This window comes from Rhamphochromis longiceps, linkage group LG23, assembly GCF_057381845.1.
Source record: "Rhamphochromis longiceps isolate RC_006_pf linkage group LG23, R_longiceps_female_GT1.1, whole genome shotgun sequence".
Classification (NCBI taxonomy): Eukaryota; Metazoa; Chordata; class Actinopteri; order Cichliformes; family Cichlidae; genus Rhamphochromis; species Rhamphochromis longiceps.
This window is the reverse complement of record NC_140578.1, coordinates 9,285,460-9,303,027: the sequence shown is the minus strand read 5'-3', so window position 1 is coordinate 9,303,027 and position 17,568 is coordinate 9,285,460. Positions and strand designations below refer to the sequence as shown.

General features: G+C 40.1%; 1 protein-coding gene across 2 annotated transcripts in view; it reads right to left on the bottom strand.

The window, feature by feature from the left end:
* Window positions 1-1,967: 1,967 nt before the first annotated feature.
* The window catches only part of reps2 (RALBP1 associated Eps domain containing 2), a 32,496-nt gene continuing 16,895 nt past the window's right edge, over window positions 1,968-17,568 (bottom strand). Inside the window, exons 8-19 of one of the 2 annotated variants that reach the window (XM_085398264.1) lie at window positions 15,157-15,325; window positions 15,016-15,069; window positions 14,712-14,790; window positions 14,024-14,092; window positions 13,635-13,683; window positions 13,411-13,547; window positions 13,027-13,088; window positions 12,825-12,914; window positions 9,147-9,233; window positions 8,924-9,057; window positions 7,622-7,727; window positions 1,968-3,108 (exon numbers count right to left, since the gene is read on the bottom strand). In XM_085398264.1, the coding sequence (XP_085254390.1) occupies window positions 3,040-3,108; window positions 7,622-7,727; window positions 8,924-9,057; window positions 9,147-9,233; window positions 12,825-12,914; window positions 13,027-13,088; window positions 13,411-13,547; window positions 13,635-13,683; window positions 14,024-14,092; window positions 14,712-14,790; window positions 15,016-15,069; window positions 15,157-15,325 (1,105 nt within the window). In that variant the 3' untranslated portion in view covers window positions 1,968-3,039. The remainder of the gene's footprint in view (window positions 3,109-7,621; window positions 7,728-8,923; window positions 9,058-9,146; window positions 9,234-12,824; window positions 12,915-13,026; window positions 13,089-13,410; window positions 13,548-13,634; window positions 13,684-14,023; window positions 14,093-14,711; window positions 14,791-15,015; window positions 15,070-15,156; window positions 15,326-17,568) is intronic. The other variant, XM_085398265.1, reaches the window with a different exon arrangement.

Genomic DNA, 17,568 nt, shown 5'->3' with positions numbered 1-17,568 from the left:
TGGCTGACACGTGACAAGTGCCAAAAACTGCAGTTCTTCTAACGGCCACTTGAGGCAGACTCTGAAGGCAAGCCATTCCCCACAGACTCTGATGTTAGCTGCTGTGAAAATTACACCCTAGTACAAAAATAGTTTGTTTCTCTATAGCTAAATCCTCTTCATAACAACAACATCGAGAGTTTTTCGATATCTTATCCATTTGAATTTTTTAGAGGCTTAAAATGAGGGAGGCGGAGCCACTTTGTCTGACACCTGGGACAGCTGTTAGCTGCAGCCAACAGCTGTCTGCTGGGTGTCTCCTCAGCAAATGCAGTCACTGAGCTGGAGCTGTTGAATGTTTTGCAGACTTAAAAAAAAAAAAATCATACTACTCCAAAACCAGAATTTTTAAATATTCAAAGTGAAAGTAACTATATTTACTCAAATACTGTTTAGTAACACTTTGAGATACTTAGAGTATTTACAATCTCAAGTAAATAATATACTTTTTTTTGTATAACAAGTTGAGCAAGTACTTTATAGATTATGTTTAACATGCTAGCACATGATAATAAATAAATAATAATGGAAAACTATACAGTAGATAAGATTTTAGTTGACTTTATTTTTGATATTTATGTTTTCTAATACTTTATGCATTTACTTAACTAAAACTTTCAATTAAATTATTTTCCTTTTAGCAGCTTATTTATAACATTGTATTTACTAGTACTGAGTACCACCTCTCTAGCAATGTCATTTAGCTACTAAACATATGGCTAAATAGGCAGTCTATATTTCTAGCAAACTACCAAAATGTGACACTTCTTGATCATAAGAAGAACTTGATCATAATTCAAAATCATAACAAACAAAGAAAAATACCACATAAAGTATTATTAGTGGGCTCAGTAGTGTAGGTGAATATGTGAGATGAGAAGTTCTGAATGCCATGAACCAAATGCACTCCACTGGAGCCTCTTTCAAAGCTCCAGTGGAGTGCTTTGAAAGAGGACCAGCACACCAGGCCCAGGTGTTGGCTGTGATGCCTCCACTTAGTACCTACAAGAAAAGCTGCCACACAGACAGGAAGGTGGGACAGAGAGGGTCTGCAGATCACCAAAGTTACTCCAAATTACCCTCATGGGGGGATATGCATTTAGTACCTAATGTTATGTCAAATTTGCCAAGAACGTTAATCCCAAAGATCACGACTCCTCCTCCTCTGTGGATCACGAATATAAAGAATAGCCTTAGCTAGTGAAACATTTTGTTTGGACCAACATGCCAATTAGCCAACAGACCAAATGAGTGAGCCAGCATTCTCATCAGCTCCTATAACACATTTGTAACTAATAAAAAACAGATGATGCATGATAATAATAACAATCAGAGGAGCTATTAGAGACGCGAGTGCAGCACATGACTGAGAAAGCGGCCCATCTGTGGGTGGTGTGTCTTTAATGAGAGCCAAGTGTGTCAGAGGATATTTTGGGATGGCAGCAGCAGAAGGTCTGGGAATACAGCCATCAGTAGTGATCTGGGTGACCCTCGGTTGTTGTGTCTGTGTCACAGAAAAGCTCGGCTGCTTTGTGACTGCCAGAAAGTTTCGACTGCTGCCCGTTTGATCTCTCCTGCCCTCATACCCAACATGTGATAACGGTTTCTCAGACATCTGTTTATACATCCAAATTTAGTGGAGCTGTTGAGGCATCTTTATACAGCAAACCAGTGGTAATAAAAGCATTTCAAGCAACAAAAATAGACTTTATTGATTAGTTCCATTGTTGTCTTAAGACCAGAGCTCAGTCGTGCACAGTTTCAGATTCATTTACATTCTCACATAAGTTTAACACAATCATGCAGTTTCAGGCTTGTCATCTCATTATCACAATCATGATCCAACAGTAGTGTGAAAAAAAGCAATAAACACATGACCATGCCTGCTTTTTCAGCCAGTCTTTAAATCTATCATGACTATTAGATGATTATTGTGCTTATTATTTCATTTTTTAGCCGTTAATACTGATTTGGGTTTTGCTTTTTTTTTAGCCTGTAATATTATAAAAGTTGTTATAACAGCAGATTGGCTGTTTAGAAAAAACTCTGAGTTTAAAATAATCTCGCCAATAGCAGATGTAGATTTTTACTAAGGAAAAGGCAATTTACGAAATCGCAATTATTATGAAGAATAACTGTTGACATTGTGAAATCTTTTTTTCATCAAGGCCAACTCTGCATGATAACAAACATAAAGATGTCAGGCAACACTTACATCAAACATGTAGCAACTTCACATGAAAATGCTCATATTACATACAAATCCAGTGTCGACATTCGTCACATGTGCTACGGATACAGTCCTCAAAACACACATTTTTTGTGGACGCTCAAAATGTTTTGTTAAATCAGATTCATTCCACATCTAATGTTTTATTTTTTGCCATCCTTTGAAATGTGCACTTTTATTTTTCCTTCCAGTGCAAACAGCGTAAGAACGAGAAATCAATCTGTAGCACCATCGCTTGTTTTATTGTGTGTGTGTGTGTGTGTGTGTGTGTTTGTGTGTGTGTGTGTGTGTGTGTGTGTGTGTGTGTGTGTGTGTATATAGATGAAATGTGGTGCGTAGAAAAACATGAAATCTGAGAAGATGGGCTGGACAGAAAATAAGATTTTTCATAATCATGGATAGATGTGCAAACACGTCCTGTAAACCATAAAAGATTTATGAGAGAACCTAACAGTGAATCACAACACAAATAAGTTAGAAAGTCATAAAGAAAACATTGTACATGTGCATATTATACAGTGATTAAAAACACACGGTTTAGTCCTGCAGAGCATCTTTAACAATAATGCAAACAAACACATGGACTCGAGCTGGAGCTGATAATTCAAGAAAAGTAACATCCCTGTCCGTTGAGTCAAAAATGCACTTTGCTTCCATCGTCAGACAACAACCACTTGTGTCTTGGCTTAAACATTTGTGTTTAATAGAGAAACCGATGCGCGCCCCTGTGACAGAACGGGAAGGTGACTCCGATCAGACTTCGGGCTCAGTCATGTCGAAGCCAGAGGCCGTAGGAGCTCCAGCTGGGACTCCAAGGTGACCCTCTCCTTATGAACCACCTGCAGCCAAGCAAAAGAAAACATGACCTCTGATCGCTGCAGTCTGAACAAGAGATGCACCTCAGGCGGTAATGACATTATTTGCTTTGTTTTCTGTGGTGACGACGGCCAAGAACAAGGTTGAAATCTGGCCAACGGCCCCAAAAGATCACACTGTTAATTACTACAAAATATGAAAGTGCTGGAAAAAAATGAACAGCTTGCAAAGATTTGAGATACAAGATGACTTTTACAAATTGTAGAACGAAGCAGGAAATCTTAACTAAAATCAGGATTATTAATGTGCTCCCTGCGGGCAAACGGTAGAATGGTAGCTTCTGGCTTTCGATGCAGTTGATTGCAGTTTTAAACTGAGAAAAATGTGTTTTTCACCCTGAAAGCTTCATGTGGATATGAAGAAAAATATAATGGTGCAAAATTCCAGTGCACATCATATTTTGAGGGCCTGTGAATTAGAAATTATTCATGGTATGAGGTAAAATTTTGCAAGCCTTTATTAAATAGAAGAGAAAAAAAACTGAGGGCATGAATGGGAAATACAGGATCTTTGACTGAACCCCAGTTCACATTAAGAAACATCAGAGCAGTATTAAAGCAAACATTTTGTGTTAATATCCCAAAAACAGAAACATACAATAACAACCATTCTTTGAACCCAAAGATTTCAAATAATGATTAAAAGTTACACTTTGAAACACAAAACACTGCAGACAGACCGATTACTGACTTTTCCGTTCATCACGGGCACGGTGGAAAATAAAGGCTGTCGCGGCAGCCTGCTTTTATTACTGGATTATTGTGTCAAACTGCGCCCGCTAACAGCTTGTGTCAGACCTCTGTGCAGATTCTCCGGTGTGTTACTCCTGTGAAAACTTTGGGCAGCTTAGTGTTTAAAATAAATCACTGATTATGGAATTATTTTCTTTGATGTATGCGTTTTTCCTGCGTGGCGCCCAATCACATGCCTTCTCCCAGACCTTGTGAACCCCTGCACAAAATATGGAACTGATTATGTGAGTGGAGAGTATGTACAGCATTAATATTTGGAATCTGACCTTGTCACTCCCAACATTAAAGCACAAAGCTCTACACAGCATGGAGGGGGAGAGACGATAATAACTTGCCCCCAGGGAGAGGGTATACTGCAATAAGAGTATAGCAGGAGAGTTAAGTTAACTGCCTGTTTGCTATGTTGTGTGTGTAACACGATTAATCCCCTCAAGTGGCCTCTAATATTCATTACACCCCCAATATGAAGGTGTTGGACAGAACGATGGAAACTCCCTGACTAATCTTAAGACTAAGGGTGTAGCTAAGGAAATATTACAGTTTGCCACCTCAAGTGGAAGAGACTGAGTGAATGTGGAATATTTACAGCATTAATATCTGGAATTTAGGCCCTGACCTTGTCGCTCCCTAAAAGAGAGCACAAAGTTCTGCACAGCAGGAGAAAGAGGAGTGAACACAATAAGTGCCCCCAGGGAGAGCGTACACTGCCATGTGAGTATAGCAGTAGACTCAAGACTCAACAATGTAAAAAGATTAATCCCCCGAAGTGGCCCCTAATGTTCATTACACCCCCAAAAATGTGAACTGAGCATAATAGGATTCTCCCACTCTCAGTGCTGTACTAGCTGTAGGCCCGAAAGCTTAAGATTTACCCTGAAGGTGGCAACAGAGGAAAGGTCACGAGGTCAGTTCTGATGTGAACGTGGAAAATAAACAGAGTTAATATTAGACACTTACTTTTTGGTGTCTCCCCACTCTGCACTAGAATAAAGGTCATAAGGTCACTGATATATCGAGTTGAATGCATTGCACTTATTAGACTGCTAGTGCATGAAAAGCTAATATTTTGGCTTGAGGTTGGTGCTCAAATGGAAAAGATTTCTGTATATGCAGAGCATGAGACCTACATTTAAACTGGAAATTCAGACTAATAGCATTGCTGGTGGATCATGTCTATCCAGGCTAAACTTGAATAGGCCTGCACCTGCCAACGTATCTTCACTGAACATCAACATTCTTAACCGTATCAGATGAAAACTTCATCGGAATTAACAGATTTGTTGGAATATTTATGCACTTCCTTCTCTGGGATAAATCAAAACCCCGGTTGGATTTTGTGTTGCATGCAAGTGCTGCTCAGTTGGACAAATTTCCAGAGTTAAGAAGCTGTTCCTCTAACTTTATTATGCTCACGTGCCTATTATCGTTTTGTTTTATGTCATTTAAAAACGAAAATGACTCATGTTTTTTATGTATATGTCCCACTATAGTATAAATTACAGTCTTGAAAAAGAACGTTTTCACGTGACTCTCTGCATTTCTGTGAAAAACTAAATGCATGCCATGATTAGGCAGCTTGTAAAAACACCTTTATCAGGAATAACTTGACGTAATCTCTGTATGACTTTATCAGTGTCTTACATCACTGTGGAAGAATTTTGGCAAACTCATCTTTACAGCTTTGCTTCATTTCATTCAGGTTTGCAGGCACTTGTTTATGCACGACGTTTCAGGCAGGTTGAGGTCTGGGCCATTGCAACTGCATGATTCTTCTCTTTTTCAGCCATTCTGTTGCAGTTTTGCTGCAGTGCATGTGCTCAATGTTCTTTTACATGATCCAGTTTTAGCCAAACTTTAGCTGTGGGGGACACAGCCATTTATTTCTAGAATATTTTGGTATACAGAGGAATTCATGGTTGTCTCAATGACTGCAAAGTGCTCAGGTCCTGCGGCTGCAAACCAAACCCAAATCAGCACGCATCCCCCACCATGCTCGACAGGTGGTATGAGGTGTTTATGCTGATGTGCTGTCTTTGCTTTTCTCTAAACGTAGTGATGTGTGTTATGGTCTGACATGTCCATTCTGTCCGTCTAAAGGACGTTGTTCATGAAGTTTTGTGGTTTGCTCAGATGCACCTTTGCAAACCTAAGCTGTGCTGCCATGTTTTGCAGTTTCTCTGAGAATTGCTTAGTCTGAGCTTGTGGTGAATTTACTCAGATGTCGACTGCGGCATTGTGGTAAAACACCCAAATTCTCCAGACCATCAAATTGTTAAAATGTCTGCGTTTACAGAGCTGTTCACACTTGATTAGTGATGATTATTTAATCAAGAGTATCTGATTAGCAGCACCTGGCTACTACTTACCCTCATGGAAAGATGTACTCAGTATTTCACAGGACTGCACAGAGTCCTGTAAAAATATATTTTATGTCCATATATATGCCTGGTGGTCATGGTTTCCAGTCATTTTTATACATAAGGACTTCAGTCATCTCTATCAACTGATAATGGTCTAATGGTTCTCACCTAATATTACAAAGTAAATGTAGGAAGATTTTCAATTAAAAGTTTCCTATGATATTTTATTTTCATCAGCCATGTTTCTCAGCAAGACTCATAACCAAATTTGCTGACTTTTCAAAAAAGTGTTTTTAATCAGTGATTCTGACAACATATTAATCCACCCTTCATTTATGGATATTTTTCTTTAAACTTTCTTGAACTGTCTTTGTAAAAAGTCAAGTCTTCCTTTCCATCCAGCCTTCCTTCTGTCCCCACACATGCACACACCCTGTTGTAGTTGGATGCCTGACCGGCCCAGGCTATATTTTGAAGAAGACAGTTGTGAATGCCAGTGGCTGTTTGGTATTTCAATAAGGCTCAGGTCTATATAAAGACACATATGCCTTTCTCTGCAGAATTCCACAGATACTTTGAGGACGTGGGAGAATTAGAACGAATAAATATCATTCCAGATGACCTTTCACAAAGGGAAAGGAAACATAAATCCTTGAAATCTGAGAACAAAATAGCCTCTTTGCATGATATTTTAAGATGTTACAAAGTAGGTCCTTTGTTGGTAGCATTCTTCTCCTTTATATTCCTTTTCCTCTGTTGTATTAAAGCTATAAAAGCCCTGCATGGTAGCGTGAAGGTTCCGCTCCTGGATCATTTATGAGGAGAATGACAGGCATGCAGCATGTGCTCCAAATGTGAGTGAGAGTGTGTTCCACGGGCAGATCACCAATGCAAACAGCCAAGTCTTTGCCAGCCAAGTCTAGTTCAGCTATGACTGATGGGCAAAGGAGGGCAGACAGTTGAGCTTGAGGCTTTTCACAGAGTTGGATCGGTAGGAGCGTTTTGCTGTCAGCAGCAAAAGAGCAGAACTCAACTTCTGACACACGTTTGAGGGGATTTTGAAACCGAGTTAACTTGAACACTACCACGCTCTTGTGGTTGCAGCTGAAATGCAATGTTTAGTACTTCTGTTGTTTAATTGAACTGTCAGAGTTAAAGGTACACTGTAGTTCTGTGTGTCAAGCGGGCACCCTTTATATGTGTTTTCTAAGCACTGCAGGGCTGGTTTTCCCATTTCCCAGAGTCTTGAAGGAGGTGGAGGGCAGGGAATGTGAGAAAGTTGTAAATGGGCACACACCGCTACAGCAAAACCCAAGTGGTATATACAAAGTGTCATGAGCTCAAAAAATACCACATGAACTAACCTTAAGTTGCTGCTGGAGTTCGCTATTAAGGCGTGTCAGCACAGCATTGGTTTCCCTGTTCTTACGGATAGCCTGCTGGATCTCCCTCTTCTGTCTGGGCAGCAGTCTGAAAGAATTTCATACAGTTTTTATTTGCTATTAAATAGAATTTTAAGGTGAATAAAACAGCATGGCATGGCTATAACAATCTCCAGTTCTTCCAGCTTATCAGAGGTTTGAACTTTGCACGTCAGAAGAATAAGACCAGTTGCAGGGGTCGCTGCAACTAGGAGGCCTCCGCTGTTATTGATGATCACCGTGTATCGCACTGACAGTTTCAATGAGCAGTCTGGTCAATAAGGAGACAGAAGCACACATGGTAGAGTCATTATAGTGAGTTAGAGTGTGCCTTAATGTCTGGTGAATTCCCCTCTTTGGGTGGGTTTTGTGGGTTTTACGATCACTTAAGAGCATGTAGGTACTTTTAAGAAGCTCTTTGACCTGCATTAACTCATTTTTCTGGCCACTTGAGGTAGAGCAACAAGCTGTAAACATTGGTATATTTTACTCATAAAGTTTACAAGAACTTTGCATGCAGTGACCTTTAAAGCTTGAAACAAAAACTGCATTTTCTCCAATTTGAGGCTCCAAAAGTTAGTCACCTGACAGTCAAGTTGTGTGTTACAATGCTCAGAAATGAACATGTTTAGAGTCTGACAGAAAAAGGGTTTTTTGTTTCTATTGTTTTTATAATTTACCTGTTTTGCTTCTGGTAGGACTTAAAGTTATTAGCTGCTGCTTTGACACCTTTCAGACCTTTGCTAGGCCTCACTTGATCTAATTTGAGCCACTGAGCTGGATCTCTCCACTATGTGTTTGTTGTGCGAGTGTCTTCTGAAGGTTTTTTTTAATGGTTTAACGAATAAAGGTTAAAACCTGTTGGTCATTAAATGCAAAGCTGGTTTACGGCATTTCCATGTTGGCTTCACATTTTAAGACCTAGAAGCATCAACGGTCACTGCTGGCTTAAAATAAATGATTAAGTTGAGGCTTCAAAATACAGAATCCAAAATTAATGAGTGACAGTGGCCAAGTCCATCTTTGACATGCAGGCTGTAGGCTAACACATTTAAGAAAACCTCACAGTATTCTGTCAGTTTATCACTGCAACCAGCGATTTATGTAGTTATTCTCTTATATAAAGCAATGACTACACCAAATTTAACACAGGTTAGTGTTCCTGGCTACATTTTAACCACTGCTAAAAGTGGTGGCTATTTTTAGCCAAAGTGATCAGTGTCACAAGTTAAATGTTTGACTAACTTTTGAGGAGTTTTAGCAGGAGGAGGAAATGGCACCGCTGGCGGAGGTACAGTCTCCAGGTTTTGGCTCTCTGGGAGATATTTCCTGCGAACTGGCTTCTGTGGAGGTTGATTGTGAGAGGCGGCAGTCATGTCCTGAAACCATAACAGATGAAAAGATAGAATTATTGTAAGAAAGACACTGACTGTTACACAAGAGGAGTGGCTCAGTGAGCAGTCCTGACCTGTTGTGAAGGATTCGTCATGTCCTCAGTGCTGAGCCCAAATCTGGAGTGTGGCCCCTGATCTTCAGGTTTCACACTGCTCTCCTCCTAAAGGCAATAAACCAAAAAACTTGGCTTGGACGTTTGTCATGTAAGATAGATGATAAAAGATCTATTCCTCCACGGAGAAAAGAGTGTTGATGCCATGATGAGGTGAATTAAATTGAGAGAGGAGCTATAAAGAGGCAGAAAGAAATGTGCTGGCCCTGACCGTGTATAAATCAGCACCTTCCCTGCAGGGACTGCGATGTAGGGCTCTCCAGACACGGCCTGCTCAGGGGCAGCCATGATGGATTACTTTGCTTTTATTGCATCACCTTGCTGCCTTATTCCTTTGTTTTAAGATGTTTAATGTGTCACCACATGGTTTTTAGGGCGAAAGTGTGAGGACAGGCCCTAGTTTTGTGAAAGTTGAAGGCATTTCTTACAGCCTTTCCCATCTGTTAATGTTGGATTTAGTGAATTTGATCCGCTAATTTGTCCGGGCTGCAGTCTTCACTGTGGCGGCAGTGGGCTTTCGTGATGCTTAAAGCAGGCTCCTGTTGTAAATTGTACCCAAGAAACCTAAAAATGCATTTTGCTCAGAAACACCAACTGACTTTCAAATAAATGGCCCTGAGATTCACTGCTCCATTGGACGCGAAACACAGCCACAGCATGGAAACATACAGACGCTGTAGTAGTTGCTACAGCGGCAAAAAAACCACAGCAGAACCATAAGCAGAGTGTGTGGTCAAATCAGCTGCAAAGGCTGGTATTAAAGAAGTGCCATCACTGTCAGTTTCTAGAGCGTGCATTTTTAAAACTTTCCTCATTCAACTGGAATATTTAAGAGCAATGAGACAAAGGAAGCTTATTCAAACAAGAGGAAACAAAACACAAACTGGACACAACAAATGAATCAAAAACAGACAACTTTAACCTTGTCCAACTTTCTGTCTGAATGTATCAATGCATGCAATGGATCAACTGGACTCTCTCCACTCCTGGAAGAGACCAGTGGACCTTGGTAAGCACCAGGGGCGTAATTTCCAGGGGGTTAGGGGGGTTATGACCCCCTTAATAATCAGACCCAACCAATATACCACCCCACCCCCCAATGTTCAGCACAAAGTTGCACTGATGGTAAGCACGGATAATAACTGAGCTAACAGATACGTTAATATGTTCTACTGTGGCAATAACATAGACTGTACCTAAAAGATGGACATGGTTACAGTGATGCCACCCACTGGTTTGTTAACTACAAATCTCTCACTCGCAAACTTTGTGGCTCAGTCACAAAGCAGGCCCACCCTAAAAATAAACCCCGATTTGGTCTCTCATTTGCTCTGACCACAAATTTCACGTTGCGTTAAATACAACTTAAATCTAACAATTGAGACGTAAAACGTGACATCAAAGCTTTTACTGACCTCACAGATCAAGTTTACCATTAGGGTCATTTCTCCCAGGCTTTCAGAAAATAACTAAATAACAATATCAGTACTTCAACAAGCTTCATTCCTCCCTCTAGTTTTCTCTTAAATGCAGTGCATGATGCTTCAATAGTGACCACCTGTTTTTCACCACATGTAGGGCTACTTTGACTTCAGCGCATCAGGTATAGTAATACTCACTACAGAATATAGCCTGTAATACAGTAAGTAATGAGTGATTTCAGACATAGCCATGTACTTAAACTGCTCCCATGAGTTCCCCACAAAAGCAGGTGTCAAAATATTCACACTTAACTCAAGATTGACATGTTTTATGTAAAAGGAAGTTATTTTTAAGGACGCTTATACTTCACTGATTTACAATGCCTCTCTGAGGAGCTTGGGCTGGTGTGGATTTCTATTTGCCTTACTAAGTGAGAAATGTACATCTTATAGCTACCTTTGGGATGATCTAGTGCAGCTGGTTTTAATTAAGTAAAACACCATGTGGGGAGACAGAGAGATGGCCGTGCTCTATCGTGATGGGGAGGAGAAGAAAGAGTAATGGATCCAAGGTCAGAGTGAGAGTAATGAAAGGGCACCTTAAAGATAAGTGATGACAAAGACAGAAGTTAGAACTGAGTGATTTACAGCAGTGGTCTCCAACTGTTTTTGCGCCACGGACTAGTCTATGTCTGACGATTTTCACCGACCGGCCTTTGATGTATTTATCCGCAACACCTTAAAGTAAAACCAGTACCGGTACAAAAAAAAGAAGATTTATTCATAAGACCCAGGAAAACCGAGTTAACAATAAAAACAACTTAAAAAATAACAATAAAAACCAATAAAAACCATAAATTTTACATTCGAGCCTCAACTCTCACGGCCCTGTACCAAACAACTCACGGACCGGCCCGGGGGTTGGGGACCGCTGATTTACAGCATTCAAAAACTAGAAAAAACCCCACATCCACACCAAAACGTAGGCAGATGCTGGGCCAATAACAAATCTAATCTATGCACATTTTTAGCACGCCACAAAAACTGACACTTCAAGCACATCTTGTCTAATGAAGAGTATGATTTAGAACACACAACACCTGATGCGAGGGGCAGTACTGAAGCAGGAGCTGCTTTGCCTTTTGACGTTAAAACTACATATGATTTTTGTAATGAAAGCCAGAGGTTTGGACGCCATAAAGCCAGAAAAAGCTGCCAAAATCGCTTCACTCCCACAAGAAAAACAAATACTGAACATAGCTGCGCAAATACAATAACCTTTGAGAAAGGAATGGGGATTTTTTTTCCACCTGCAGTTCCAGGAAATGTAGTGCAGTAAAATACAGTACTTTTCCATGTGCACACAGCGTTGATTATGGCTGTGGGGTGTGCGGCTCATTTAAACAAACACACACATTGATAAAAGTACCAAATGCACCACAGTAATTAGCGTTTGTGTTACTTATCATACGGCAGCAGTGAAGTTTATAAAGCGATTCATTAGAAAGCAACCACAAAATCAGCTCAGTTTTACAAGCAGCATATGTGCTGAAGGACACGGAGGATTCTGAAGTGAGGATACTTCCTAATATGGTGCTTACCCATGATTTTTAGATTAGGCTTCCTACTGAAGGAAGAGGAAATGTCTAAGTTGTCAGACTATGGAGAAGTACAAAAATGACACAAAGAGAAAAAGGAAGTGCTCTTCCTGAGAGGATGCAGGAGTATTTCAAAATAAAATAAATGATGAGCAGAACCATCAGTTTAATTTATTACAAACCTTTCAGCATTTTCACAGGTCCTTAAAGCCAACTATCATTAAAAACATACTGAAAGGAACGACTCGTGTATTGCGTTCAATTCAGTCTGAATGTAACTCGCTTTAAGAAACTGAGTAGCACCACTGGAAACTCTTTGAGTAGTACCGCCTTCTCAGGAAGGATTTTTAACAAATACACAATTTAGGCTTTAAAAAGCCATCTAATTTGCATGGACTTTCATGTACACTTCTGTCAACCTTTTCATTTATTTGTGTCTCGTAATAGAAACTCATACTTTTCCCAAGCACGTCTTTGATGACACTTTTATATATCTGCGATGGAAAGTTGTGAAGTGGAAAATGCTGACGTTTCTTTTTGTAACTGCAATTTGTGTTGCTGTTTGCTACATTTGCAAATTCCCACTGAAACAAAGGCAGACGTTCAGGTTTAATGCTCACCTCTTCTCTGAAGTGACTGAAGTCAGCAAAGTTTGGCTGCTGCACTTTGCTCTGGACAGTTTTCTCCGAAGCGCCGATAAAATGAGAAACCTGACAGGAAAGAAGATTTCTGTCACTTTTAATCTGAGAAAAAATGATGTTGTTGTATTGCTTTGCTCAGCATGCAGTACTACCGTCAAAATCTTAATCAAACAGGAATTACCTGCGAAGCTGTCGGTCTAGGAGGGAGGGCTGGAGGAGGCAGCAACCATCCACTTTTTACTCCTGGAATCCCAAGTGAAAAGCTTACATTGCAATGATGTCATACCCCTGCTTTGCTCTCGGGATACAGATTTCCCTCCTTAAACTCAAATATACCATGCACATTTATAACCACAAACTGAATGGCTCTCTTGTGAGTCTCTCACCTTTCAGACTGAATACTGAAAACCACGCATCTCCATTTCTGCTTTTGTTCCCCGTAAAAGGAGAACTGCCATAAACGACGCATATTAACTCAGTTGCAAAACGCACTGCTGCTCCCAGCTGTTTGTGCTTCTCACCTTCCGTATTGCAGAGATAATATGATGGGAGGAGCAGGTCATACCTGGAGCGCCCTGCTGGAAGAGCTTATTGAGGTCCAGCGATGAGGCCCTGGAGTGGGTCTTCTGGGGTCGAGGGGGAGGGGTGGGTGGCTCCTCGGCCTTCTTCATAGCGTCTTCGATTGAAGTGCTGGAGTAGGACCTGGAGGTCACACGGATGAGAAAATGTAATAATGGTTAATGAGCAGCTCAAGTTGAATCATTTTAGTTGGAGTGGGTTCATTGTCACCTTGGTCTAGTTTTTGTCTTCATCTGTGGATCCAGATCTTGAGGCGGTTCTGTAAGAAAGATGAATACTAATAAGTGTGCTCATTTTCAATCAATCATCTGTAGGCAGATAATAACCACTAGGGTTACTTTTTATTTTTATCTTTCACCAAAAATATATCTTACATCTAGCCAGGAGAGAGTCGTGCGCTTAGAAAACGCAACCAAATCACAACAAACAAGCATTTTCACCGAAGCAGACAAAAGAGGAAAGATCCCCAACTCAGAGAAAGTACTGAGTTATTTGTGGCACCCCACCAACCCGAGCTCATCTGAAACTTGTAGCACATGATGTACTTTTACACAGGAACAGAGAAATCTCCCCCATGCTAAGGGAAGGGTTAGTTTCACCTGGCCGCTCAGGAAAAGCACTGAGCTGAAGAGTTACTTTGTCTTGAGATGTCGCGAGCATCTTCACATCTGTAGACACAGTAAAAAAGAAAGATCAGAAATGACGATGCAACAAAAAAAGTGTTTTTTCCCCCCCGTATTTAAAAACTCTGATAAGCAATAAAGACCTTTTGCCTTAACTCTGCTTAGACTAATAATGTCTTCATACACACTCGGCCCCCAAGGGCCCACTCTGAAACACCCATCCATCAAGAGCATATCAGAGCAGCATTTACTCACTACTTAAGAAATTATGGTTCACTGAATAGATTTGCTTTATTTCAGTATCGCATAAACTGAGATCTTTTTTTGGACTAAGAAATAACATATGTTAGCATTCTCTCTCTGCTTTGTTTACTCTTAGAGGATGAGTGGGATAACAGACATGTATTGTCCTTTTGTTTGTTAGTGTAAGGAAATTACCATACTTACTGTATGGTGGATTTATTTCTGTGCAAATGGCTTGGAGAGAAGAAGTACTGAAAGAGCACCATGGGACTTTTTGAGAACCATTATCCCAGTTACTATAGTGTTATACCTTTGGGAGAGTACCTAGTTCAAAGTGAATCTGTTTTACATGTGATTTTAATAAGCATAACTTTTTTACATTTGTTACTCAAAAAAACAAAACTAATTGCTTTATAATTACCTTGTTTACTAGATTCTTCTTTCAAGTCTTGTTTCGTTGAGGTTAAGCTTGGCTGGAGTCTCTGCATAATGCTCGGATCCTAAAAAAACATGGCGCGAAGAAAATCAGGACGTGCAAAGACTGAAATAGTTTAAAGTGTGCATTTCAGGAAGTAAAAGATGCTCTAAGCTCAACCTGTTGCCTGGTATGCAATGTACTTGAACCTGGTTGTTCTGTCTCGTGTTCAGCTTGCTAGTGCCCCCTACAGGCAACAGGATGAAACTACAAATAAAATTTTAAACAAACCACTGACGATTTGTTTTACCATCTGATTCGGCCTCCGTCCAGGATCCTCAAAGACAATTAAAGGCCCTGTACTCTGTTGAGAAAGCATGGTATAAAGAGCCCAAGTCTGAATAAATTCATAGCCCAAATAATTAATTTTTGCTACTTGTGTCCGTCGTACTTCATGAGTGTCCGGTATGTCCTCTTCGTGCTGCATGAACCCCGGCCGCAGGCTGGGAGGCAGCGTCTCTGGGAGAGGGTAACCATTCTTTCGGGCCACAATCAAGTGGAACGCTGTGCAAAACTCAGAAAACGTGAGAGCCCCATCTCTATCCACATCACTCAGCTCCCTTTAAAAGAAATGACACACAAAGAATATATGCAAAACCTGAGAATGGAGCTGTGAAACAATAATAACACATAAAGCTGCATGAAACTATTCTGTTAACACTTTGTATTTAAGTTTCGTGGAAAGCACCTGGTAATCTGTTCAAAATTCTTGGAAAATATAGCTTTCTTTGAAACTGAATCTTTATTTAAAATCAGATAAAGATGAATTTAGTAGCAGGCATGCAGCGCACGGACCACAAAGACTACTTAAACCAGTAATATGTTAGAATCAGTTGAGCAGAAGTATATAAATTACAGTCTCCAGTTTCATAAATTTGTGACATATTACCAAGTTCTTTCCAGGAAACTATTATAATTACAGGGACATTAATCTGAAATTATACACCAGTAAAATGAAGTGTTGCCACAATGTTTACTTGGCCTTTTAAACATGATACTGCATTAGCGGTTAGCAGGCATTCTGTATAGATTTTGTCTTATTCAAAATTTATTACAAGTGAAAGCTAAGCCATGACATACTGTATAATAACATAAACTGTGAAGATATAAGCAAATACTCTTCTGTCAACATTACAGAAAGAGTTTGACGCTGACGCCAACCTCTGCTGGCAGGCAGTTAGCAAAGCTATTGAGTTATTCTGATAGCCTGCTTCTAGCATTATAAGCTAAAGCTAAGCTAACTTGCTGCTACCGTCATATTTTTCTTTCTTAATGTTAATATTCAATTCAATTCAAGGTTCTTTATTTGTCACATGCATAGTTATACAAGTATAACACACAGTGAAATGTAGCCTGACACGCTCCTCGACATGTGCAAAAATGGGGGGGGGGGGGGGGGGGGGGGGTAGAGGAAGAACATTATATATATATATATATATACACACTATGGCACGATACCACTTTTTTATGTCCGATACCGATTCCGATATCATAAATTTGGATATCTGCCGATACCGATATGAATCCGATATAGTGTTTTTTAATCAACAAAACTGTTTTTTAAATATCTTGCTGCATTTTGTATAAGTTCATACTCAAGTTTAAAACAACAACTACACTAAAGCTATTCTGTTATACCTGTATGCAAAAAAAAAAAAATTTCATAGTTCAGCAATACTGATCAATCTAATAAACTTAAACCTACTCAATCCTCCCTATTCTGGTATTTTAAAGAGTACTTAGCGTAAATATTAAGCAACCTAACTAATAGGGTTCCAACTCCCAGCAACAAAAATAAAAAAATAAAAAAATAGGGAACCACCCCTCACGCTCCACCTCATGATGCTTAATCGACGTAATCAACCTTAATTTGATGCAGTGTGGAAAAAAAATGCACAGAAATCAATTATTTTTCAAGAAATATTAAATCGATTCAACATCTTTCTTCAGCAAAATTGCAGACTGCACAGATGGTACCTTCCCAAAGGAAAAAGTACTATAGCTTACTAGTCAAGTCAAGTCAACTTTATTTGTCAATTCTGCCACATGTACAGGACATACACAGAATAGAAATTGCGTTACTCTCAAACCCTAGTGATTAGAAAAATGCAAATAAAATAATTAAAAAGTAAAAATTTAAATAAATACAATACAATTTTACGTATAACAAAAAAAAGCTATGCAATATACAATATACAATATTCAAGTAAGAAGGCATAGTGGTGCAAAATAGGCAAATAGTGCAAATGGGGATTTAGTAGTGTACGGTAAGAGATAGTGTAACAACAGAGTCTTATGAGGTCCAATGCTTAAGCAGTCCAATGCTCCACAAAGTGACTGGAGCAGGCCAGTGAGTGCGTCAGAGAGTGAGTGTGTGTGTGTGTGTGACAGAGTTCAGTGAGACCGTGGTGGAGAAGAGGGGAGAGGGGGGCAGAATCGGGAGGGAGTTTAGCTTCCTGACAGCCTGATGGATGAAGCTGTCCTTCAGTCTGCTGGTCCTGGCCTGGAGACTCCGCAGTCTCCTCCCTGACAGCAGCAGCTTGAAGAAGCTTTGCATTGGGTGCGTGGGATCAGCCGCTATGCAAAGGGCTTTTTTAGTGAGACGGGTGCTGTAAATGTCCTGGAGGGAGGGGAGAGAGACACCAATGATCCTCTCTGCAGCTCTCACTATGCGTTGGAGGGATCTATGGCAGGACGCATTGCAGGCTCCAAACCACACAGTGATGCAGCTCGACAGGATGCTCTCGATGGTGCCTCTGTAGAAAGTGTACATGATGGGGGCTGGAGCTCCTGCTCTTCTTAG